The following is a 25,640-nucleotide window of genomic DNA, read 5'->3' as shown; positions in this document are numbered from 1 at the left end:
AGGGTGGCCTCTCCTACCAACCCTAGGCTTTGGAGTTTCCCGGCCTCTCTGGACAGGAGCGTAGCAGGTGTGTGCCCTCTCCGCAGTAAAAGCAGAGGCCCTTGGCGAGCCGCTCTGCTCGACGTTGTTCAGACTGCCGCACTCGGTCGATCTGCATGGGCTCGTGGACGGGGGCCCCAGCTGTCGATGACTGAAGTACGGAGGGCTTCTGCGGAGGAGAGGAATGCCGTACCGGACGTCTCTCACGGGACACTTCCTTAGATCGCTCCTGAAAGCGAATGTCCACTCGAGTCGCTAGGGCAATCAGGGCATCCAGGGTGGTCGGTACGTCACGACCCGCCAGCTCATCTTTAATTCGCCCCGAGAGTCCTTCCCAGAAGGCGGCGGTTAGGGCCTCGTTGTTCCACCCGAGTTCCGACGCCAAGGTGCGAAACCGGATTGCGTATTGACCCACCGTCAGAGTCCCCTGACGTAACCGGAGAAGAGACGAAGCAGACGCGGAGGCGCGTCCGGGCTCATCAAAGGTGCCACGGAATGCCTGCAGGAACTCCTGGATGTTCGTGGTCACAGGATCCCCCTTCTCCCACAAGGGGTTCATCCACGCCAGTGCCTCACCCTCTAGATGGGACATGATGAAGGCGACCTTGGCTTGGTCGGAGGCAAACAAATGCGGCAGCTGCGTGAAATGGAGGGAGCATTGGTTTAAGAATCCCCTGCAGGTCTTGGGGTCTCCGGCGTACCGGGGTGGTGAGGCCAAACAAAGTCTGGAAGTATCTGAAGAAGTCGCCACGGGAGCTGGAGCCGTGGATTGACTAGTGGAAGCCCGGGATGTTGAAGACGTAACTGCCGCTTGTAGCGTGTTCAGGCGGGCGTCCACAGAAGACATGAATTGCAGCATGCGGGTCTGAGTCTCACGCTGGCGTTGGAGTTCCTCCTGTACGGCTGCTAGTGCTGCAGCGGGATCCATGGCCTGATCTTACTGTCAGGGCCAGGTGGATGGGCAGACCCAGGAGGTGGATCCACTGGGCCGAACTCCTAGATGGTGGTAAGGGGTCCGGTAGCTGGAGCACTATAGGCAGCAGAACAGTCCGTGCACACGAGTATAACGGAGAAGTCCCTGGGACCACGGAGTCACTGATGGTAGTCCGGGTGACGCAGCTCAGGTTCGGAAGCCGAGAAGATGTCAGGCGGGGTCCGGAACCTTTGGAGCGAGATGACGGGTCACCGCAGGGATCCGAGATGGTACGGACTGTCAGGATGGCAGATGGACAGCGTTCGGGGTTCGGGATTCGGCAGGACCGGATGGCGAGGCAGGCACGGCTCTACAAGAGAGATAGGTGAGTATATCACAGAGACACCAGGAGACCTGACTCCTAGCTTAAGAAACACGAAGATCAGGCCCCGCCCCCTTGGACATTAAACCCCTTTATACCCTGTACCTGTTTGCATCATTTCCTGTTAATGGACGCTGGCCCTTTAAGAAAGGGTCAATGACCGCGCGCGCGCCCTAATGCGCATGCGCACGGCCCGAGTGCCAGAAGCCAGAGCAGGAAGCTGCGAGGAGGAAGCAGCAGGACCGGGCTGGGGCTGAGAAGCCGACGGGCGCCGGGAGCAGGGACCAGGACGCCGGGGACGCGCCGGCAATGGGTGCTGGAGAGCGGGGAGCGGCGGTGACCGGACCGAGGAACCGGGAAGCGAGGCAGGGGAGCCGGGGAGCGTGACAGGTGAGCCGGAGGGCAGCGCAGGGGACCCGGGGAGCGTGACAGTACCCCCCCCACGCCCCCCTCCCCGCAACCGGGACAGGAAGGCACGGATCAGCGGAGTACCCACATTCTCCCGGGGCTCCCAGGACCTATCCTCAGGACCATACCCTGCCCAGTCCACCAGGAAGAACTGTCGACCCCGTACGGTCTTCATGGCCACGATATCCCTTACCGCATAGATGTCGTCATCGGCAATAGGAGGAGGAGACGAACTGGCAGCAGCGGAGAAGGGACCAAGGACAACCGGCTTGAGCAGGGAGACGTGGAATGAGTTGGGTATCCTCATCGTGGCCGGGAGCTGTAGCTTGTAGGAGACCTCATTGATCTTGTTGAGGACTTTAAACGGCCCGATGTAGCGAGGACCCAGCTTGTAGGATGGTATCTTCAATCGGACGTACTTGGAAGCAAGCCAGACTAGATCTCCAGGAGAGAAACACGGAGGGTCCAGACGTCTCTTGTCTGCGTGTCTCTTCATCCGCAGGGAAGCACGCCCAAGGGACGCCTTGACAGAGTCCCAAATGGTTGCAAAGTCACGGGCTACAGTATCAGCAGCAGGGACATCCGAAGAAGGGGATACAGGCAATGGGACGGAGGGCTGAAGTCCGTAAACGACATGGAAGGGAGAGCTGGAGGACGACTCACTGATGTGGTGGTTATGGGAGAATTCAGCCCAAGGAAGAAGCGTGGACCAGTCGTCGTGATGGGCGTTGACATAGTGACGTAAGAAAGAGGTCAAGATTTGATTGACCCTCTCCACTTGGCCATTAGACTGAGGATGGTAGGCAGAAGAAAAGTCCAGAGTCACTCCCAGATGTTTGCAGAGAGCCCTCCAGAAGCGGGAGGTGAACTGAGTTCCTCTGTCGGATACGATGTGTGATGGAAAGCCATGCAAGCGGAAGATGTGATGTATATAGGCGTCCGCGAGTTCCTGAGCAGAGGGCAGTCCAGCCATAGGAACGAAATGAGCCATTTTAGAGAACCGATCCACCACGACCCATATGACTGTGTGTCCGGAGGACAATGGCAAGTCCGTAATAAAGTCCATCGCTATGTGTTGCCACGGAACTGAGGGTATCGGCAGAGGCAGAAGACGGCCATATGGCAGGTGTTTGGGCGTCTTGTTCCTGGCACAAGAGGAGCAGGCAGAGACAAAAGCAGCGACGTCCGTGCGAAGGGATGGCCACCAGTAATGACGTACAATCGCACCCCATGTTCTCTTCTGACCAGCATGACCGGCTGTTTTCGAGGCATGACCCCAGTGTAACACTTTTTGCCTGTCAGTCTCAGAGACATAGGTCTTCCCGGCCGTATCTGGGCCAGGGTGACAGGGGCCACCGGAATGATTTTGCTAGGACAGATGATGGGTTGGGTAGTCTCCTCCTCCTGCTCCATGGGCATGAAAGACCTGGACAAGACATCAGCGCATACATTCTTGTCCGCGGGTCGGAAATGGAGCTGGAAATCAAACCTGGCAAAGAATAAGGACCACCTGGCTTGCCGTGGGTTCAGTCGCTGAGCGGACTGCAGGTATTCCAGGTTCTTGTGGTCCGTGTAAATAATCACGGGGTACACTGCTCCTTCCAGAAGGTAGCGCCATTCCTCCAGAGCCAGTTTGACTGCCAAGAGCTCTCGGTCACCGATGGTGTAGTTGCGTTCAGGCGCTGAGAAGCTCTTGGAGAAGAATCCGCAAGTCACCATCTTCCCGGAGGAGGACTTCTGCATGAGCACTGCTCCGGCTCCCGAGGAGGAGGCATCCACCTCCAAGGTGAACTGGCGGTTTAACTCCGGACGGTGGAGTACAGGAGAGGAGGCAAATGCCCGCTTCAGAGAGCCAAACGCGGCATCGGCCGCAGGTGGCCAGTCCTTTGGATTAGCCTCCTTCTTGGTCAAAGCGGAGAGAGGAGCAGTCAGAGCAGAGAAGTGAGGGATGAACTGGCGGTAGTAGTTGGCGAATCCCAGGAAGCGTTGGATTGCCTTCAGTCCAGAAGGAGGAGGCCAGTTGAGAATGGAGGAGACCTTCTTTGGATCCATCTGCAGTCCGGTATCAGAGATGATGTACCCCAGGAAGGGGAGAGAAGACTGCTCAAAGACACACTTCTCGTACTTGGCGTACAGACGATTCTCTCTCAGTCTTTGTAGAACCAGCTGTACGTTCTCTCTGTGGGTCTGGAGGTCCGGAGAGAAGACAAGGATGTCATCCAGATACACTACCACACAGACGTAGAGAAGGTCCCGGAAAACGTCGTTCACCAGTTCTTGAAAGACGGCTGGGGCGTTACACAGGCCGAAGGGCATCACGCAGTATTCATAGTGCCCATCGCGAGTATTGAACGCGGTCTTCCATTCGTCCCCAGAGCGGATGCGTACCAGATTGTAAGCACCCCGAAGATCCAGCTTGGTGAACACACGAGCTCCTCTAAGCCGGTCAAACAATTCGGGGATGAGCGGCAGAGGGTACTTGTTTTTTACGGTGATTTGATTCAATCCCCGGTAGTCTATGCATGGGCGTAAGTCGCCCTCTTTCTTCTTGACGAAGAAGAAGCCTGCTCCAGCAGGAGAGGAGGATCTCCGAATGAATCCCCTTGCCAGGCTCTCTGTGATGTAAGTAGACATGGCCCTTGTTTCGGCTGGAGACAATGGATATATCCATCCTCGAGGTGGTGTTGTTCCTGGGAGCAGGTCGATGGCACAATCGTAAGGACGATGTGGCGGAAGTACCTCAGATTCCTTTTTATCAAAGACGTCTGCGAAGGACCAATAGGCCGAGGGCAGCCCCGGTAGGTTCTCTGGAACCGGAGGTCGTCGGATGGGTTGTATGGTCTTCAGACACTTCTCATGGCACGAAGAGCCCCATCGGGTGATTTCGCCAGTGCTCCAGCTGACTGATGGTTCGTGTGTCCGCAACCAGGGAAGTCCCAGCAGGATTTGATGGGACATGTGTGGGAGGACGTAGAGAGCGATGTTCTCGGTGTGCAGGGCACCGATACGCAGTTCGACCGGCCTGGTAATCCAGGAGATGGTGTCAGAGAGGGGTCTCCCATCCACAGAGGCAATCACTAGGGGCTTGTCGAGTGGAGTAACAGGCACCTGGTACTTGTCCACCGTGGCCTGCTGGATGAAATTGCCTGCTGCCCCGGAATCGAGGTATGCCTCAGCCGTGAACCGCGTCTCTCCCGTTGTCACTTGCACAGTCCACGTAACCGGGTCTGAGAGAGTCCCAGCACCTAGGGTGGCCTCTCCTACCAACCCTAGGCTTTGGAGTTTCCCGGCCTCTCTGGACAGGAGCGTAGCAGGTGTGTGCCCTCTCCGCAGTAAAAGCAGAGGCCCTTGGCGAGCCGCTCTGCTCGACGTTGTTCAGACTGCCGCACTCGGTCGATCTGCATGGGCTCGTGGACGGGGGCCCCAGCTGTCGATGACTGAAGTACGGAGGGCTTCTGCGGAGGAGAGGAATGCCGTACCGGACGTCTCTCACGGGACACTTCCTTAGATCGCTCCTGAAAGCGAATGTCCACTCGAGTCGCTAGGGCAATCAGGGCATCCAGGGTGGTCGGTACGTCACGACCCGCCAGCTCATCTTTAATTCGCCCCGAGAGTCCTTCCCAGAAGGCGGCGGTTAGGGCCTCGTTGTTCCACCCGAGTTCCGACGCCAAGGTGCGAAACCGGATTGCGTATTGACCCACCGTCAGAGTCCCCTGACGTAACCGGAGAAGAGACGAAGCAGACGCGGAGGCGCGTCCGGGCTCATCAAAGGTGCCACGGAATGCCTGCAGGAACTCCTGGATGTTCGTGGTCACAGGATCCCCCTTCTCCCACAAGGGGTTCATCCACGCCAGTGCCTCACCCTCTAGATGGGACATGATGAAGGCGACCTTGGCTTGGTCGGAGGCAAACAAATGCGGCAGCTGCGTGAAATGGAGGGAGCATTGGTTTAAGAATCCCCTGCAGGTCTTGGGGTCTCCGGCGTACCGGGGTGGTGAGGCCAAACAAAGTCTGGAAGTATCTGAAGAAGTCGCCACGGGAGCTGGAGCCGTGGATTGACTAGTGGAAGCCCGGGATGTTGAAGACGTAACTGCCGCTTGTAGCGTGTTCAGGCGGGCGTCCACAGAAGACATGAATTGCAGCATGCGGGTCTGAGTCTCACGCTGGCGTTGGAGTTCCTCCTGTACGGCTGCTAGTGCTGCAGCGGGATCCATGGCCTGATCTTACTGTCAGGGCCAGGTGGATGGGCAGACCCAGGAGGTGGATCCACTGGGCCGAACTCCTAGATGGTGGTAAGGGGTCCGGTAGCTGGAGCACTATAGGCAGCAGAACAGTCCGTGCACACGAGTATAACGGAGAAGTCCCTGGGACCACGGAGTCACTGATGGTAGTCCGGGTGACGCAGCTCAGGTTCGGAAGCCGAGAAGATGTCAGGCGGGGTCCGGAACCTTTGGAGCGAGATGACGGGTCACCGCAGGGATCCGAGATGGTACGGACTGTCAGGATGGCAGATGGACAGCGTTCGGGGTTCGGGATTCGGCAGGACCGGATGGCGAGGCAGGCACGGCTCTACAAGAGAGATAGGTGAGTATATCACAGAGACACCAGGAGACCTGACTCCTAGCTTAAGAAACACGAAGATCAGGCCCCGCCCCCTTGGACATTAAACCCCTTTATACCCTGTACCTGTTTGCATCATTTCCTGTTAATGGACGCTGGCCCTTTAAGAAAGGGTCAATGACCGCGCGCGCGCCCTAATGCGCATGCGCGCGGCCCGAGTGCCAGAAGCCAGAGCAGGAAGCTGCGAGGAGGAAGCAGCAGGGCCGGGCTGGGGCTGAGAAGCCGACGGGCGCCGGGAGCGGGGACCAGGACGCCGGGGACGCGCCGGCAATGGGTGCTGGAGAGCGGGGAGCGGCGGTGACCGGACCGAGGAACCAGAAGCGAGGCAGGGGAGCCGGGGAGCGTGACAGGTGAGCCGGAGGGCAGCGCAGGGGACCCGGGGAGCGTGACAACACTCCTTATGCGGGCGTCACATGAGATGATATATTGTGCGATATGTCGGCGGGGTCACGTCGTAACTGACGCACCTCCGGCATCGTTTGATATATCGTAGCATGTGACAGCTACGAGCGACGGTGAACGAGCAAAAATACTCACCTTATTGTTGCTCGTTGACACCTCGTTCCTTTTCAAAAAGTCGTTTCTTCTCTGCGCCGATTGTTCATCATACCCGGGGTAGCACACATCGCTCCGTGTGACATCCCGGGAACGATGAACACAGCTTACCTGCATCCCACCGGCAATGCGGAAGGAAGGAGGTGGGCGGGATGTTTATGTCCCGCTCATCTCCGCCCCTCCGCTTCTATTGGCTGGCCGCTGTGTGACGTCGCTGTGACGCCGAACATCCTTCCCCCTTCAGGAAGTGGATGTTCACCGTCCACAGGGACGTTGCTCAGCAGGTAAGTGCATGTGATGGGGGTTTAATGAATTTGTGCACCACGGGCAATTAATTGCCCGTGACGCACAAACGACGGGGGCGGGTATGATCGCTCGTGCGATCGCACGATAGATCGTATCGTGTGATGCCCGCATTACACTTGGATCTCTCCAAATCCTAATAATGTAAATGTGACAGTTGCAGAAATTTGTACAACAAATCTGCCAGCTGTAAATAAACCTTTATAAAGAAATTGAAAATTATAGTCAAAGAGATAAATATGTGAAATAATTTAAAATGTGGCTTGGAGCTTAAATGATACTGATATTCCAGGCCAGGTCATTCCTTTTTTAGATCTTTCTTCCATTTCTGAGATTCATTCCTTTTTACCAAGCACGAATATAATGGAAACTGCACTGTGTGAAAATGTCTTCCAACTGGATATAGCAACCAGAATGCTATTGTGACGCCCTGGACTATCAGGTCGTCACAGGGTATTGCACAATCTGTCCTCCCGTGCAATATCCACCTCCTTCTTGGTTATGGTTATACTACTGGGACCAATAGAGAAGTGAACTTCGTGCCAGGAGGCAGGTCACGGATCACCAGGTAGCACCATTGGGGACGGGACCCGAACTAGCTCCTCTCAGAGGCAGCGGTATCCAGAATTTTAGATTATCCAGTTGTCGGTGTCAGCTTAATGGACTGAGTACACAAGTGACCCCTTCTCACCCGACGGCACTCCCCAGTCACCATCACCGAGTCCCGGGGCATCCCCCCTACCCGTGGAGGGTTTTAACACCTAGCTGCCCTATTCCATCACCCCCGAGTACTCCCAACTGCAGCGGTGGTACTCCAAATTACTACATACAACTGGTGGCATCACGAACTGTAACACAATCCCCTGTAAATACCACCTTCATTTGAGTGGCCGCACGACGTTCGGGTCCGAAGACCCCTCGAGCCACCGCGGATCCGGATTTGAGCAGCTCGGCTGCTGATACAGGGGCGGCACACTATCTGCCTGCAAAGTGATAATAATATTCAGAAAAGGCATTTCAAACCACAAATAAATAAAACTAAAACCATTTAAGCTCCTGAGAAGAATCAGTCTACCTTGGATTTCACCTAAGCTGCTGTTAATTCCATATTGTAGAATTTATACATCGGGTGGACATATCATTGGTGCAACCTGTGTGCACAGGGGCCCAAGAGGTAAGGGGTCCATGTTTACCTCCAATGCTGGTGCAATTTTGTGTTTTATGAGTTCTTGGTCTGCAAAGTGCCTATTTATTGTTCTTGCTCAGGGCCCTTTTCTGTCTGTGTCCACCAGTGGCACACATTGCTGCAGATAAGTGGGGTACAGATGTTCCCGGAGTCTGTTTAGGCAGCAGTTGGGATTTCCATCAGCCTCAGAACAGTTTTACAATAGGCTAATACTCAAGGCTCATCTAGGAGATTCTTACTTTCCGCTGCTATTCAGAATAACTGACACATTGGAACATTTCATTAAAGGCTTCGGGATCCCTTGTTTGTATGAATGAGGCTGGAATACAACAGGAAATGTAAAGAAGAATTAGCATTTCTGCTGTGAATGCAAGACAAATTAAAGGCGAGATAAAAGGCTGGATATAAAGAAGAATGAATGACACAAATAACCTTATGGAAGCAGACTGTCCACAGCCAAATTGCCTGCTGGATTCCCTTGCAGATTAATCTTGAATCAAGTCCCCTCCCCGCATTCACACACAGCAGAGGCTGCCGGCTGAACTACACTGGAAATCCTCTCTGCGAAGCGGCTGCCAATGTAACCTGGAACAATAAATAAGAAATAGTGTGTATTGTGAGAGGGACGAGGAGAAGCTGCAAGGAACTAGGTGGTAAGAACATGCCAAGGTGTGGCCGCAGGACCAGAGGAGCCAGCGCTGCCGGCTAACCTGACACTAGAGATTTTTTCTGGAGTGTATTGACTGGTGGAGGAGCAAGTAGTGTGTCTGGCATCCCAGAGATGAAGGCAGGGCGGGAGGAGAGAAGAAAACTGTTCGGAAGAGCGTGGAAGACACAGCCTCGCAGGATTGCTCTGGAACACTAGAGCGGAATACTGGAGCTAATGGGAAAGAAAAAAGTAGCAGCGTGCCGCTCAATACTAACTTGTTTGGGAAATATCTAGGACCATGGCATCAGGGTGGTGCCTGGAGTGTTCCTGCACAGTATCAGTGATGCAGGAGACAGCTGAGGTGTAACCACTTTACTCCTCTGATTGAGGCAAGCACACAGGCACTGTCTACATCTGCGCTGTTTTCTGGGATTGCTTTTCTATTTCCAGTACACGGACTGGTCACGTCCTGGCTGCAGAATGACCCAGACCATCAGGTGCCACTGCTGCATCACGTCTTATTGCTGTCTCCCAGCTGTTTACCTGTGAGGAGTCAGCTGTCGGTTACAGGACGGGGGTTTCATTCGAACTTTTGGATGTTTTATTGTAGCATTTATTGTTGGAAGTAAACAACACGTCTTTCCTACCTAAAATATTTTCAAGGGATTTTTTTCAGTTTTTTTATTTTTATTTTTTTAACTCACCATGTGTGCAAATATAGTATATGAATGGCTGAAAGCATTGCAGCTTTCTCAGTATGCAGAATCTTTTGTGGATAATGGCTATGATGATTTGGAGGTATGCAAACAGATTGGGGACCCTGATTTGGATGCCATCGGAGTAATGATCCAGCAGCATCGGAAGAAGATCCATGATGCCGTCCACAGACTAAGAGAAGAAGAGAAGGAGGCTGCAAGTGGATTATATTTCACCTTAGAACCACAGGTAGATGCTCCTACACCTGATATCTACACTAGTCACTTGGTGGAGCAGTATGAAACCAAAGCTTGGAGAGAAGCCCAGGGTCATAAACCAGTTCCAAGGAGTAATAAAAGTGGCCAACTGAGTAAGAACTTGGTTACTTATCCTAAGCTGAAGTTAAAGATCATGATAAGGGATAAACTCATTCGGGATGGAGTCAATCTCAGTAAACCACCGTTCTCCAAAAAGGTAAGATGTGCAAGATAACAATATGTGGCAGTGCATTGCTTCATTACCAAACACGTAAAGATAATTCAGATGAAAATACATACCTATCAGCCATTCTGGATATTGCTCTCTATGCTCATATATCAGCACTGATTGGCATACTTGTTGCTATATATTGAGAGTTAGTGGTGATTGAAGCGCCCCCTAGTGGCTGGGGAGGGAGTTTTCCCAAAAGTGATTACATGCTGCTCAGTCCTTTCTGGGGCTGCATCAGTCACTGGTTTACAATCATAATATCTCATTTTGTACTTATTTTATTGTTATGCAGAGTTCTAGAGACTAGAGCGTAAATGAATTAATATTAGCATGGGAAACAGAAATATCTCAGCACATCCATCTAGTGGATAACAAGATACCTTTTGTTTGGTTTATTAAAATGAAGTGATGACAAGCAGCTTAAAAGAACCGACGCGTTTCTGGTCCAATAGGCACTCTTAACCATAGTATGTGCAACATGTATAAAAAAAAGTAATTTTAAATACAGAGTAACACATTGCCTTTCAATGTGGGTGTGACATATACATTCATTAATATTAATATACATGAAATTTGTCTAATATAAGCATGGACATCTCCACCTTGGTATGTCTAGTAGGGCTCCGGTTTGGAAAGCATTAATGTAAACCATCTGGAGTGTTCTGTGAGTTCCTCAACTTGGTGGACCATGCAGGAGATGCGTGGCATAGACATAAAGTTGTCATACTACTATGGTTAAAAATCCTGCAGTTGTCATACTACTATGGTTAAAAATCCTGCCGCAGACCCTTACTGTTTGTATATGGATGGAGGCCCCAGAAGAGTTGGCATAGAAAGCCTTGCTGGTCATTGTTGAACCAGTATATATATATATATATATATATATATATGAACAACAATCCGCCTTCTTCACGGTCCAGAATCACCGGAATCACCAGAATTCTAGACCGTGAAGAAGGCGGATTCTACCGCTGAAACGCGTAGTCCTATCTGCGCTATTTTCCTGCGATAATGCTGTTCTGAATTGCTTGGACCATTATATTTTAATGAATTTATGAATAAAAAGAAAGAAATTTTTTTTTAACAGCATCCTGGACTGCTCACATTATTGCTGGATTCTGCCTTGTTGTTGTTCATATATATATACTGGCTCAACAATGACCAGCAAGGCTTTCTATGCCAACTCTTCTGGGGCCTCCATCCATATACAAACAGTAAGGGTCTGCGGCAGGATTTTTAACCATAGTAGTATGACAACTTTATGTCTATGCCAGGCATCTCCTGCATGGTCCACCAAGTTGAGGAACTCACTGAACACTCCAGATGGTTTACATTGATGCTTTCCAAACCGGATCCCTACTAGACATACCAAGGTGGAGATGTCCATGCTATTTTCCTGCGATAATGCTGTTCTGAATTGCTTGGACCACTATATTTTAATGAATTTATGAATAAAAAGAAAGAAAAAATTTTTTAACAGCATCCTGGACTGCTCACGTTATTGCTGGATTTTGCCTTGTTGTTGTTCACATTTGTATGGATGGACTCCTACGTCATGATCCGGGCACTACGGAGTTAACCAGGTCAGCTGAGGATCCAGGTGATTCACAGGAGTGAGCTGGTCTACATTGTTGGACATATATATATATATATATATATATATATATATATATATATATATATATATATATATGTATATTGTATATTCATTGTCCCTCTCTTCAGCACCCTAAATCACTACATAGTGAAAACGTAGATTACTTCAGCCATCCTATCTGAAGTCACTATCAGTGATATTTGGAAAGACTTTAGTTCTTATTTCCAGCTATATACCTCCACAGCCTCCATGGTCTTCCTCATTACGGAAGGAGCTGTCTGTCTATGTCTCCCATGGGCACAGATATGGTCGGCCACTCACTTACCCCTCTGCAGGTCATTTCAGCACCGGCTTTGGGGTCTGTTGACAATTTAAGTATAATTGGCTTTGAAACTTTCATTTGCCACAGAGATCAGTGTTCTCTTACCTCGGGGAACAGTGCTGTCACATCAGCCATAGACAAGCCCGTCCTTGAGAATCAGTAACACGCGGCCATTTAGGAAGCAATAGAAAGAAAGAAGTGACATCTGAGTTCAATAGGAAGGATAATCTACACAGCGTTTCCTATAAATTGCTGGTTCCTAGGTAATGTTCCCTCTAAGCCTTGGAGGGTGATTGCGATAATTTGTCAATGCAGTGGGCATTCCTAAAATGAGTTTCACCTCTGTTATAGAGAGGCAATGGATAAGAGATGTGGTCTACTGCTGGATTCAATAGCATCACCAAATACTGTATGCTTGCTATTATTCTCTACTGAATAGTTTTCATGTCTATGCTAAATTGCCACATTCTGTACATATGCCACAGCAGCTACATGGCACTCCTAGCTAAGTGATTGCATATTTTATTGTTTTACCATGTGGAGGAGCCATATGGGGACAGGTATACATTTATTGACCAGTGAAACGTCATGAGGTCAAATGATTCATTGATTTTTCAGGTTAATTGGTAATTAGCTCCTTAGCCTGTGCATATCTCAGCAGTGACCGGTGGAGTGCCCTGCACATTCCAGCAATGGTTCAGCACGGATTAGTTCGGACTGGAAATGGATTTTCAGGAATGCGCTGTCTTTGTCCACACTGAAGGGGGCCATTATCATGGAAGGCATACATTTCTCTGCTCAGCATTATTGCAGTAGGAATGCATTGTGTCATATATTTAACGCTATTCTAGACAGTTGCTGATCCGATGGGAACAGGAGGGATTTCTGTTAGTCTAGCCATCGTACCTTCACATAACTAAAGTAAGTGCTATGAAAAAAATAAAAATCCTGCCCCATGCGTCTGTGTGGAACCAAAGTATTGGATGGATCCTTACTGTGCCCTAATGTTTCATTTTACATTGAGGCAAAGAACTTTTTTCTATGTCAGATTCCATATTAAAAGTTGTGTTACTTGACTCATTTGTTATGTCTTTAACATAAGCTCTAATACCAATGACCATTACATTATCTACCCTTAGTTATTAAGTAATTAAGGATTCACTCTCTAAAGCTGGGTTCACACTAAACGACAGCGACAACGACGTCGCTGTTACGTCACCATTTTCGGTGACGTAACAGCGACCTTGTAAGTCGCTGTTATGATCGCTGCTTAGCTGTCAAACACAGCAGAAGCAGCGATCATAAGGTCGCTGTGCTACATGTGCAGAGAGCAGGGAGCCGCGCTTAGCGCTGGCTCCTTGCTCTCCTGCAGCACACATCGGGTTAATTAACCCGATGTGTGCTGCAGCTACATGTCACAGTTCAGAGAGCAGGGAGCCGCGCGCACTGCTTAGCGCTGGCTCCTTGCTCTCCTTGCTACAGTATACATTGGGTTAATTACCCGATGAATACTGCAGCCACATGTCACAGTGCAGGAGCCGGCACTGGCAGCAACAGCGGCGGAGGCTGGTAACCAGCGTAAACATCGGGTAACCAGGGAAAGGTCTTCCCTTGGTTACCCGATGTTTACGCTGGTTACAGCTTACCGCAGGTGCCAGTGCCGGCTCCTGCTCGCTTCATTTCGTCGCTCTCTCGCTGTCACACACAGCGATGTGTGTGTCACAGCGGGAGAGTGACGACCAAAAAATGAAGCTGGACATTCAGCAACGACCGGCGACCTCACAGCAGGGGCCAGGTCGTTGCTGAATGTCACACACAGCAACAGCGACGGGACGTCGCTGCAACGTCACAGAAAATGGTGACGTAGCAGCGACGTCGTTGTCGTTGTCGCTGTGTGTGACACCAGCTTAAGCTCAGTGTTTGTTTATTTAAATGTCTTTTATTATGCCATCCCTCTGCTCTGTTTTGTGCATATATTTGTGTTTCTTCAGATATTTTGTCATACCCTGCCTGATGAAGAGACCTGAGATGTCTCGAAAGCTTGCTTTATAACATCACTTTATTTTATTTTAGTTAGCCATTAAAAGGTATCACAAGATTATAATTTTGTTCCTCTCAGTGAGAACATTCAATAAATTACCTACCCTCACCTACTGTATCCTCACCTATCCCTTGTAGACTGTGAACCCTCGTGGGCAGGGACCTCTCTCCTCCTGTACCAGTCTGTGCCTTGTATTGTTTATCATTACTGTACTTGTCCCTATTATGTATACCCCTTTCACATGTAAAGCGCCATGGTATTGATGGTGCTATAATAATAAATAATAATAATAATAATTATATTTATGCAATGTGCATGAGCCCCTAAAATGATAAATTTATTGAATGAAAATGTTTTTTCTACAAGTAGACCCATCAGGCTAAAGATATATTTTATATCAGTCCTTTCGGGGACCCTAAAGCGGGCTTTACACGTTGCGATCTTGGTAGCGAGATCGCAAGCGATCGTACCCGCCCCCGTCGGTTGTGCGACACAGCAAATCACACAACCTCACTTACCCCCGTCACACGGACTTACCTGTCCTGCGACGTCGCTGTGGCCGGCAATCCGCCTCCTTTCTAAGGGGGCGGGTCGTGCGCCGTCAAAGCGACGTCACACGGCAGCCGTCCAATAGAAGCGGAGGGGCGGAGATGAGCGGGACGTAAACATCCCACCCACCTCCTTCCTTCTGCATTTCTGGTGGAGACAGGTAAGGAGATGTTCCTCGCTCCTGCGGTGTCACACATAGCGATGTGTGCTGCCGCAGGAATGACGAACAACATCGCTAATTCGAAGAGAACGATTTTTTGTTTTAGGACGACCTCTCCGCGGCAAACGATTTTGGCCGCTATTGCGATCGTTTTAGGTCGCACATAAGTGTCACACACTGCGATATCGTTAATGACGCCAAATGTGCGTCACAAACAATGTGACCCCGACGATAAATCATTAACGATATCGTAGCGTGTAAAGCCTGCTTAAAACCACCATAAATGACAACTTACATCACATTGACAGGTTAGCCGCAGACATGTTGAGTTTTTCTCAGCTGCATCGTTACTCTTTTACAGTTAAATAAAGTATATGGTGTTTATATAGGATAGTGTTAATTTAACATGAATTATATACAGCACAGTTACACTACAGCATTTATTAGCATTTTTAATATTCTGTAATATAAAATAAGAAGATTTGCTGATAGGTTCGTAGAAATACAAAATATGTTTAATATCTTAATGACGTGAATTTTAATATTCAACTGAACAGAGGATTTCTTCTTATATTAATTCTTCTCCTTGTGGAAAGTGCCAAGTGAATGTATGGAGACTTATAGGCCATGCAATGTTCCCCTGGAAATTAAATTTGCAAAATACTACTTAACAGAAGAAGAGGGCACAAACTTTAGTGCAACCTGTTGAAAGTAGCATTCCTAAAAGCTAATACCAATTCTTTAAAGGGCCATTAAAATAATTGGCAAGGCCCTTTGTAGGATTGCTACTTCCATCAGGTGGCAGTCCCTGCTCTCTTTTGCTGTATAAAGGTTGTTTAACTATTTCATTTTCCGATTTGACACTTCACACAAGGTGAAGAATGAATATAAGAGGAATTTATCTGTCCTGTACAGCTAAAGGCTTCTCTGCCATAACGCTAAACCAAGTGTATTGGCTGCTAAGGTCATTGGGTTTGGCCTGGCCTGACACTGGGTAGAAGCTTCAGTGTGTGCGCAACTTAGCTTATATACCATAGTTATCTGGTTAGGTGACCCTTAACCTGAGACTGAAGTCATGTAGTCAAGTAGTCTGAAGACGTGAGATACAGAAGTACCTCAGGAGTAATGACCTAAAGTGTCTGAATTCACTGGGTTTAATGGTTTTAAGATTGAAGGTATACATAAGTCCATCAAGTTCAACCCATAGCTTAATATGTTGATCTAAAGCAGGGGTGGGCAATTAATTTTCCCATGGGGCCGCATGAGAAATTGGAATGGTTTTAAAGGGCCGGACTAATATAATTAACTTAGTTCTACCCAATACTGTATATATAGTATATATACTATCCCTTCATAAACAAACAGTAAGTTAAACTATACAAAAATTCAATGAAATTATGGAGGACCTAATTACATCATTATTTAATGATGAGATGATGAACTTTAATGAACTTGTGATTGTTCACTTTAGAAAATTGACAACTTTACAGTGTTTAAAAAACTAACATCACATCTTGACCTAAAATAGCAAATCTTTCAAAGACCGGCATCCCGGCATATGATCAGATCTGGGTATGACTTATATATAACCACCCTGTATCCACACTTACTCGATGCGCTCTACATACTTCTCATTAAACCACTTCAGAAGGAGCCTTAGGAAAAGACATCTCTGAGGTCATTGATTCCAGCAGATACTGCTACATGGCAGGTATGTGGGGTCCAGCTCCAGCATCTGTAATATACCACATCACTGCACCCCCCATATGCTACACCTGTAATATACTAGATCACTACATTCCCATATAGTACACTTGTAATATACTACATCACTACACCCCCATATACTACACCCCTATATACTACACCTGTCATATACTACACCACTACACCCCCCACATACTACATAACTACACCCCCCATATACTACACCTGTAATAAACTACCTCACTGCACCTCCCCATATACCACACTCCTATACACTACACCACTATATACTATACCTGTAATATACTACATCACCAAATTTCCATATACTAGACCTGTAAAACTGCATCACTATACCCCCATATACTACACCCCTATATACTACACCTGTAATATACTACATCACTATACCCCCCCATATACTACACCTGCAACAAACTACACCACTAAACCCCCATATACTACACCCCTATATACTACATCACTACACCACCCATATACTACATATGTAACAAACTACTCCACTACACCCCCATATACTACATATACTACATCACTACACCCCCCATATACTACACCCCACATACTACACCACTATATACTACACCTGTAATAAACTACATCACTACACCCCTTATAGTACACTACTATATACTACACCTTTGCAACACATAAGAACACCACAGTATTAGGCTAAAAAATTGAATTTTATTAAATACACTTTAAAAGACAAAAAGCGAAAAAATAGATAACACTGCATAAAAAACCCAGACCTGGTGCAAACAGAATATATGTATATATCAGAGTTGGTTAAAGGTAATTTAATAGAGAGTGGATCTAGGTGACACAAGGGATGAGCCCCAAAGAAAATAACAAACAGCAGGCAAAAAAGGCCAAACATGCAAAAAAGCTAAAAGACCTTTGTAAAGTGCCAAGTGCTGGAAAAATTGCACTGCTTTAAACCAAAAGGTTTTGTTATTTATGTTTGGTCACAGTAAGAGGGTCCCGACCAGTACATTGTGCAAACAGGTGGTTCCAAATAAGGTAAAGTGACCAGTGCAATTAATATATGCAGACAAGAGTATACATGGAAAGGGCAGATTTAATCAAAAAGATCCATTACCTCAGGAGAGTAAAGCACCAGGACAGGCAACCTCAACATATGTTTCCAAATGGGTCTTCGTCCTGACGAAGACCCATTTGGAAACATATGTTGAGGTTGCCTGTCCTGGTGCTTTACTCTCCTGAGGTAATGGATCTTTTTGATTAAATCTGCCCTTTCCATGTATACTTTTGTCTGCATATATTAATTGCACTGGTCACTTTACCTTATTTGGACCCACCTGTTTGCACAATGTACTGGTCGGGACCCTCTTACTGTGACCAACCATAAATAACAAAACCTTTTGGTTTAAAGCAGTGCAATTTTTCCAGCACTTGGCACTTTACAAAGGTCTTTTAGCTTTTTTGCATGTTTGGCCTTTTTTGCCTGCTGTTTGTTATTTTCTTTGGGGCTCATCCCTTGTGTCACCTAGATCCACTCTCTATTAAATTACCTTTAACCAACTCTGATATATACATATATTCTGTTTGCACCAGGTCTGGGTTTTTTATGCAGTGTTATCTATTTTTTCGCTTTTTGTCTTTTAAAGTGTATTTAATAAAATTCAATTTTTTAGCCTAATACTGTGGTGTTCTTATGTGTTGCAATATCTGTTCAGTTTGACAGGCTATGTATTCTATTTACAAGGTTTTGTGTATATATACTACACCTGTCATAAACTACACCACTACACCCCCCATATACTACACCTGTAATAAACTACATCACTATATACCACACCTGTAATAAACTACACCACTACACCCCTAAATACTACACCTGTAAAACTACATCACTACATTCCCATATACTACATCACAACACCCCCAATATTAGTCACCAGTTACCCCCCATTGTCCCCTTCTCAGGTTATTAGTCATCACTCACCTCTCCCTCCTTATTAACCCCTCCTTAGGCACCTCTGTACAGGCCCCCCGCTGAGCTGCTTCTTCTCTTGTACGGGACCTGGCTGCACCGCTGCTGTTCTCGTAGTGGCCCCTGCTGCTTCTTCTCTCCATACAGGCCCCGGCTGGTGCTGCTTCTTTTCCTGCCGGGCGGGAACTTTTCAAATGACATGCACACATGCCATACTGATGACATCAGGGTGCGCGTGTGTCACAGAGAAAGGTGTCGGGGAGGCAACAGAAGACAGATTACTGCATTCCGCTACCTACACTGTGCGGAGATTCAGGATTGCTCCCTGCCCGGCATGCAGCATGTGATGAGGTTGATCTGGCCAGGGCCCCCCGGAGCCTGGAGCTCTGGACAACAGGTCAGATTGCCCTCATTACTGACCAGCGAGCAAGGGCAGTGAGCGATCCTGAAGCTCCGCACAGTGTAGGTAGTGGAACGCAGGAATCTGTCCTCTGTTCCCATCCCAGCACCATTCTCTGTGACCTGATGTCATCAGTACAGCACGCGTGTGTCATTTGAAAGGTTCCCGCCCGGCAGGAGAAGAAGCGGCACCACACCTCCAACTCTGATCTAAGACAAGCGGGCAGGTCACAGACAGTAGGTGGGCCGGATGTGACCCGAAGGCCACCCTTTGCCCAGGTCTGATCTAGAGGAAAGCAAAAACCCCATGAGGCAAATGCTCACTTTCGCATATTAGGGTAAAAATGTCTTCCTGACTCCACACACTGCAATCAGACTAGCTCGCTAGCTCAATATAACATCATGAAAATTAGTATTCATAACCTGTAATATTACATTTTTCAAGAAAAACATCCAGGCCCTCTTTGTACTTTCGTAGTGAGTCAGCGATTACAACATTGTGTAATTGAAACGGGAGGGACCTCACTTGAGTTTCGCGGGACTGCACTTGAGTTTCACGGCATGCACTTAAAAAAAAACTTTTGTACTTTTCAGTGCATAGCCTTATCCCAGGCCTTTTGGCTAGGATGCATAATTTTTTAATTTCGAGGCAAAAGTTCCAGTCAGAATTACCCTTTATTTTAAATATTTTCACCTGATCTTACTCTTGTCATGTGAGTCTTGTCACAAGGACTTTTTAGGGCATGTGCCCTTCTGGTCAGTCTGGGGGGAGCTATCAGGATTCGCTTTCCTGGGAAACCTATGGCTTTTCTCTTTTGGGTGGAGAGCCAATGTAGATTGAGCTTTTAGTTCTGCTGTGGTAGCAGTCTAAGTGGATGGTGGGAACATGACCGGCTCACCATGCGCTTCGGTGAAGGAGAGCTGCTGATCCCTGACCCTCACTGGAGCCTTCTGGTCTGGAAAAACAGGGAAATGTTTATTATGGGCTCTTCCTCATTTTGTTGTGGCACTGTTCACTTTTTTGACAGCACCTTGGTGGAGAGCATGATCTTGGGCTCCTAAAAAAACGTGTCTGCAGATAGAGATTTTTGTGTGGCAAATTGGCAATATATTTTAAGTCATGTAGCAGCACCATTTAAAGGGTCAATATTGACTTTTTGGCTTGCTAGTTCCAACACGAGACACAAACACCACTTTTAGAAGGAACTACGTAGAGGACCCTATAGTTAATATTTTGTAAAGGACATGGATTTTTCCAGCTGTAGAATTCTGAACACAAACCTACTGCAGGTTACCACACTGATCACATCTAGGCACATGTATGAAGGTATTCACGGAAAAGTATAGTATGGTTGACGGGTCGGCAAAGATTTACTTCTTTGTTATTAGAACTGAATATTCATGGGCATAGTCCATACTTTAGAAATTTCACTAGTATCCTATTGATTTGTTCATTTACATTGTTTATGCTGTCCTCCAAGCGTCACTTCAGGGTTTGTTCACTTCTCGGATTAATGCTGACACATATTTACTTCTGAATTCTTAGAAGAATGTAAAGCTAGCACTCAGATATCTGCTGCGAATGTGTTGTTTGTTGTTGTGTGGATCCATATAAGAATTATCCCTATGCAATGGTGATCATTTTTTGGCATTTCCATGCAGAATCCACAAATATAGGTAGCATGCTATTTATTTCTGTGGCTGATTTTTTTTTCTTATGATGGTGCCAAATATCCACCCAAAATTTCTTCTCTGAATATAAACATGGTTATGAAAATATACATATGGGTTGGAGGCGGCTTATCATCGAAATTGACCCAGAGACGGTGCTGAAATCTGTATTCAATCCGTAATGTCTACAAAATGCAGGAGAGACAGGGAGTAGACAGAATCATCACTTGCCTCATCACTGTAAAGCTTTGTGGAGAGAATTTAATAATAACTACTTAAAGGAGTAGTAACCTAAAGATGAATAATATCAGTAAAAGAAGTCTTTGCAGATTGGTTTCCTTAAAAGGAGCCTGTCACCAGGTCATTCCCACATAAAGTACGGCTATCAGCTGTAAGCCCTCTGTTATAGGATTCTAGAATGCTGTATATAGTTCACAAATCTGCTCTGCAAGGAAAGAAAATATAGCTTCTATTATACTCACCTACGGGGCACTCCGGTACAATGAGCATCTCTAGTCTTCATCCGGTACCTCCTCTTTTCTTACGATCGACGTCCTATTACCGTGCTCCTTGTGGCTGATGAGTCCTATTTCATCCACACAGTGTCTTCCATTGTGCTCCTGTGTATGTGCACTTCTCTCTGACCTGCTGAGGACAGAGCAAAGTGTAGCAGTGCACATGCGCAGGAAAGCCAAAGAGTGTAGGCATATGTCTTCAGAGACAGTAGGAGACACACATTCATTTTCAACAGTTTGACAATCTTATAAACTAGACCACAAATGGGCAGGGTTTAACAAAACCATAGCAAAATGAAAGAAATGAGCCAGAGGATAAATTGGTATACAGGTGATGTATAGGAGCATGTTCTCACTTTCACCATTTAACAATATAAAATCTAAGATAGAAACAATATGAGCATATATCCTGCAGTAAGTAAATAGATATAGTACACACAAATAATATAGGGTACTTAGTAAACACTGTTTTTGATCAGAAATGCCTAAAAACCGTGCCAACGTGACAAGGTGAATCCCAATTGGAACTGTTCTATCCTCTAGTATTAAAACCTCATCCTGTGACGGATGACCTCTTACATACTTACTGCTGGGTATATGCTCATTTTATTTGTTAAAAAAAATATACTCAAAGTAAGCGTTTTAGGCATATAAACAAGGTGAATGAAATAAGCCAAGCAAGTGGTATAACCAATTGTGTGAAGACAATAATAAAATATAACTTTTAATAATTCCTAACTAAAATATTTTTCACACACTACATAAATGGTTGTAAAACCAACCAATATAATACAGTACGAGAGGCTAACGTTATGCAGAGCTGCCACTGTATACGCAAATAAGGACAATTACAGTAAGAAAACCTGGTCCCAAAACAAATCTCTCACTGTGTACACAGATGTTAGTTACACAAATGCAACATCAATTGTATCCAACCGATGTCCATAATAATGTGTACGCCAAAAATGCTAATGATCACAATATAAAGCACCCTCCAGTGTTGTTAGAGAAATGTCCCCAAAACATACGCAAGGTCATAATTACACACTGAGGTGAAAATAAATAAAAAAAGATGTGTTGTCCACTAGAGGGGGGCAAAACAACAGCCTCACAATACCCCTCAGTGGCAACAATCTGACCTTAAACGCTCCTAGACCTCCCGACGCGTTTCATAAATAGCTTAATCATCAGGGGATAATGGCCAGGACAGCAGAAGCTGCAAAAGGAGCAACATGGTCAAAATATTGTCAACCAAAATGTGTTAACAAAGCATGCACAAAGAACTCAGCATATAAAAGAACCAGATCCTACCGTCAGAATAATACGGACCTCCACCATAATATGTCCGGGCATAACATAGCGCACAGGGCTTTGAAATTGCTGCCCTTAAATGTCCTGAGGGCGGATGTAATCTCCGGCCACTGTAGCGTCACTCCCACATGATTCCAGACAAAGGGGAGGGTAAAAGCTGATGCATCAGGAAGTTATGTCGGAGTATTACCGGATGTCGTCAGTGCCTATTGATCATGCACTCCAGGTCGCACACCCCGGACGTCACCACCCAGAGCGCAGCTAATGATTCAGATCCTGTTACTGGGATACATTCTTAAATGTTCTCAGTGAGAGGAACAAAATTATAATTTTGTTCCTCTCACTGAGAACATTTAATAATTTTTCAACTGGCTAACACGGTACCAAAACCTTTTCACTTGGGATACCTTCTGGAACGCAAGCCTGGACACTCTGCCCTCCAATTTGTTACTCCCAGACGCAGTTACCATAATAGCGTGGCCGCAGAATAAACAGGCCTTATTACTAAGGTAATACAGGATGACAAATTGCCCATATCCTGTGCAAACAGCCATTATAGAAGGGGGAGGAATGTTATCAAAAACATATAACAATATCTACAGTATATGAGACACAGGTATAACAAATGCCAAAAATCCAGACATTATACCAAACCCCTTAAAGGGAAGGTATCGCGTTTTTTTATTTTTGTATTAAAAGTAGTGATTATGAAATCAAGTATTTTTAATACAAAATGAAAATCGCTGCTTATTTAGTTTTTATTTAATTCTAATTTTGCTGGAGGCACTGGGGGCTGCCATGCTGGATTTGCTGTGTGTGTAATGACAGTTACTCACTCCTTTATGGCAGCCCCTGTGCATAGAGAACTGGGGTCGGGATCCGACCCCATCAGTAACGTTACCGTAGGCGTCTGCTGTGACCTGGACGTGCCCCCTGGGCTGTCCAGATCACAGCAGAGGGAGGAGATCAACACCATCATTGTGGAGCTCACAGCCATGCTGTTTGCTCCACTTTACCCCTGTCAACCGCCGGGATGTGTGAGTACGGGACGCCTCCCCCCCTCCCCCATTACCATCTCCGATGACACCCCCTCCCTCCGCTCTCCCCAGCCCCCACTACTGCTGCCACCCCTCTCCCCGCCGTTACCGTCTCCGATGACACCCCCTCCCTCCGCTCTACCCAGCCCCCGCTACTGCTACCGCCACCGCCCTCCCCCCGCCTTACTGTCTCTAATGACACCCCTTCCCTCCGCTCTACCCAGCCCTTGCTCTGCTCGCCGCCGCTGCTGTGTGTGTGTTTGTGTGCCACTGCATGTGAGTACCGCCGCTGCTACCGTCTCCAAAAACACCCTCCGCTCAACCCTCCCCCCCTTCCGCCTGCCACCTGTCGGCTTGTGTGTGTACCGGTGATACTGTCTGCTGAGCCGTGTATCTAATCCTATCCTGTGTGATACTGTCTGCAGGGCTGTGTATCTAATCCTCCTGTGTAATACTGTCTGCTGAGCCATGTATCTAATCCTATCCTGTGTGATGCTGTCTGCTTAGCCGTGTATCTAATCCTATCCTGTGTGATACTGTCTGCAGGGCTGTGTATCTAATCCTCCGGTGTGATACTGTCTGCTGAGCCATGTATCTAATCCTATCCTGTGTGATGCTGTCTGCTGAGCCATGTATCTAATCCTATCCTGTGTGATACTGTCTGCTTAGCTGTGTATCTAATCCTATCCTGTGTGATACTCCTGCTGTCCTTGGTGACACTTTAGACATTTCTGGTCACCAACAAAATGGCTCTGCACTATGTCCCTACATGTCATTTTCTGTTATCTGTTGTAAACACTCAGATTGGGAGGGGGAGCTGTGACATCACACACAGGAGACTCCACCATCTTTACTGCAGCTGTAATGTGAGCTTTTTCTGCAGTGGGATTTCTGTAGGATTTCAGAAGCTGCTCCCCCTAGTGTTTAACAGTGGAAAATATCAAACCTTTTAATTTTGTTTTTTATATTTTGCTCAATTAAAAACAAATAATAATATTTAAACATTAAAACATTATTTACTTTACATTTTTTCAGTTATTGAATTTTTTTTTTACGACACCTTCCCTTTAATTAAGGCAAGGATGATTATATGCTAATATGCTTGATTGTCCTACAGGGGGATAAACCCTATTCTAAGAGGCAACACACAAATTAGATTAAGGCAGGTATTCACAACAATCAAAGACAGAGGAATTAAAATAACATATAGGAGAACCAAATATACTACCAAAAATCAGACAAGGAGCCCAATATAACCCAATAAACAACTTACAACATGCTTATAGACTAGTGGAACAAACCGGATGGATATGAACAGGGTGATGTACGAGAGATAATGAATGATGGTTAAATAAACCATTTAAACATATTAGTTATCAAAAATTACTAAGAATATAAACAAGGCTTGCATCAACGTAATCATCATTCAGAGATCCAAAATCAAAAATCAAAGTGTCCATCCAGCTATAAAAATAGAATCATTTTATTCTAAACATATTTAAATTTGCATTTAAATGCACAGAAAATTGTTCATGAAGCATAAAGCAAACAAAATGTGGTGATGGGAGAAGAAGCAAAAGTACTGTACATGTCTAGGCCATTCTAGTAAAGGTACTTACTATATGGAGCATTAAAGAGGCTGTCCACTACTTAACACTGATAGCCTATCCTTAGGAAAGGTCATCAATGTTTGATTGTCTGTTGTCCGACACCCCGCACTCCTACTGATCAGCTGTTCTCAGTGCCGCTAGCGGCAGCAGGTGGTCGGAAATGCTCAATTCTGGAACTGCCCAATCTTCTGATAGTGGTCGTGGTTGGGTACTGCACATCCACCTTCTATTGATTTGAATGGGAGGTGGATGTGCAGTATCCAGCCGCGGGCGTTGTCAGTTGATGGGGCAGCTCTGGAACTGAACAGCGGAAACAGCTGATTAGCGGGAGTGTAGGGTGTCAGACCCTGGCCAATCAGATATTAATGACCTATTGTAAGTACAGGCCATCAATGTTAAAGTAGTGGAAACCCCTTTTAAATGCACTAGATAACTGAATTACCAATGCACAGACATGTATACATGAAAGCACAAAAGTAAAAATGTTAGTTGCCAAGTTTAGA

The 25,640-nt window shown here is 46.8% G+C and overlaps 1 protein-coding gene across 1 annotated transcript in view; it reads left to right on the top strand.

Annotated features, from left to right (window-relative positions):
* Window positions 1-8,858: 8,858 nt before the first annotated feature.
* The window catches only part of SAMD5 (sterile alpha motif domain containing 5), a 54,802-nt gene continuing 38,020 nt past the window's right edge, over window positions 8,859-25,640 (top strand). Inside the window, exon 1 of the mRNA XM_075338235.1 lies at window positions 8,859-10,225. Within this exon, the coding sequence (XP_075194350.1) occupies window positions 9,761-10,225 (465 nt within the window). The 5' untranslated portion in view covers window positions 8,859-9,760. The remainder of the gene's footprint in view (window positions 10,226-25,640) is intronic.

Source organism: Anomaloglossus baeobatrachus, chromosome 3 (genome assembly GCF_048569485.1).
Source record: "Anomaloglossus baeobatrachus isolate aAnoBae1 chromosome 3, aAnoBae1.hap1, whole genome shotgun sequence".
NCBI lineage: Eukaryota > Metazoa > Chordata > Amphibia > Anura > Aromobatidae > Anomaloglossus > Anomaloglossus baeobatrachus.
This window is presented reverse-complemented; position numbering and strand designations above follow the sequence as displayed.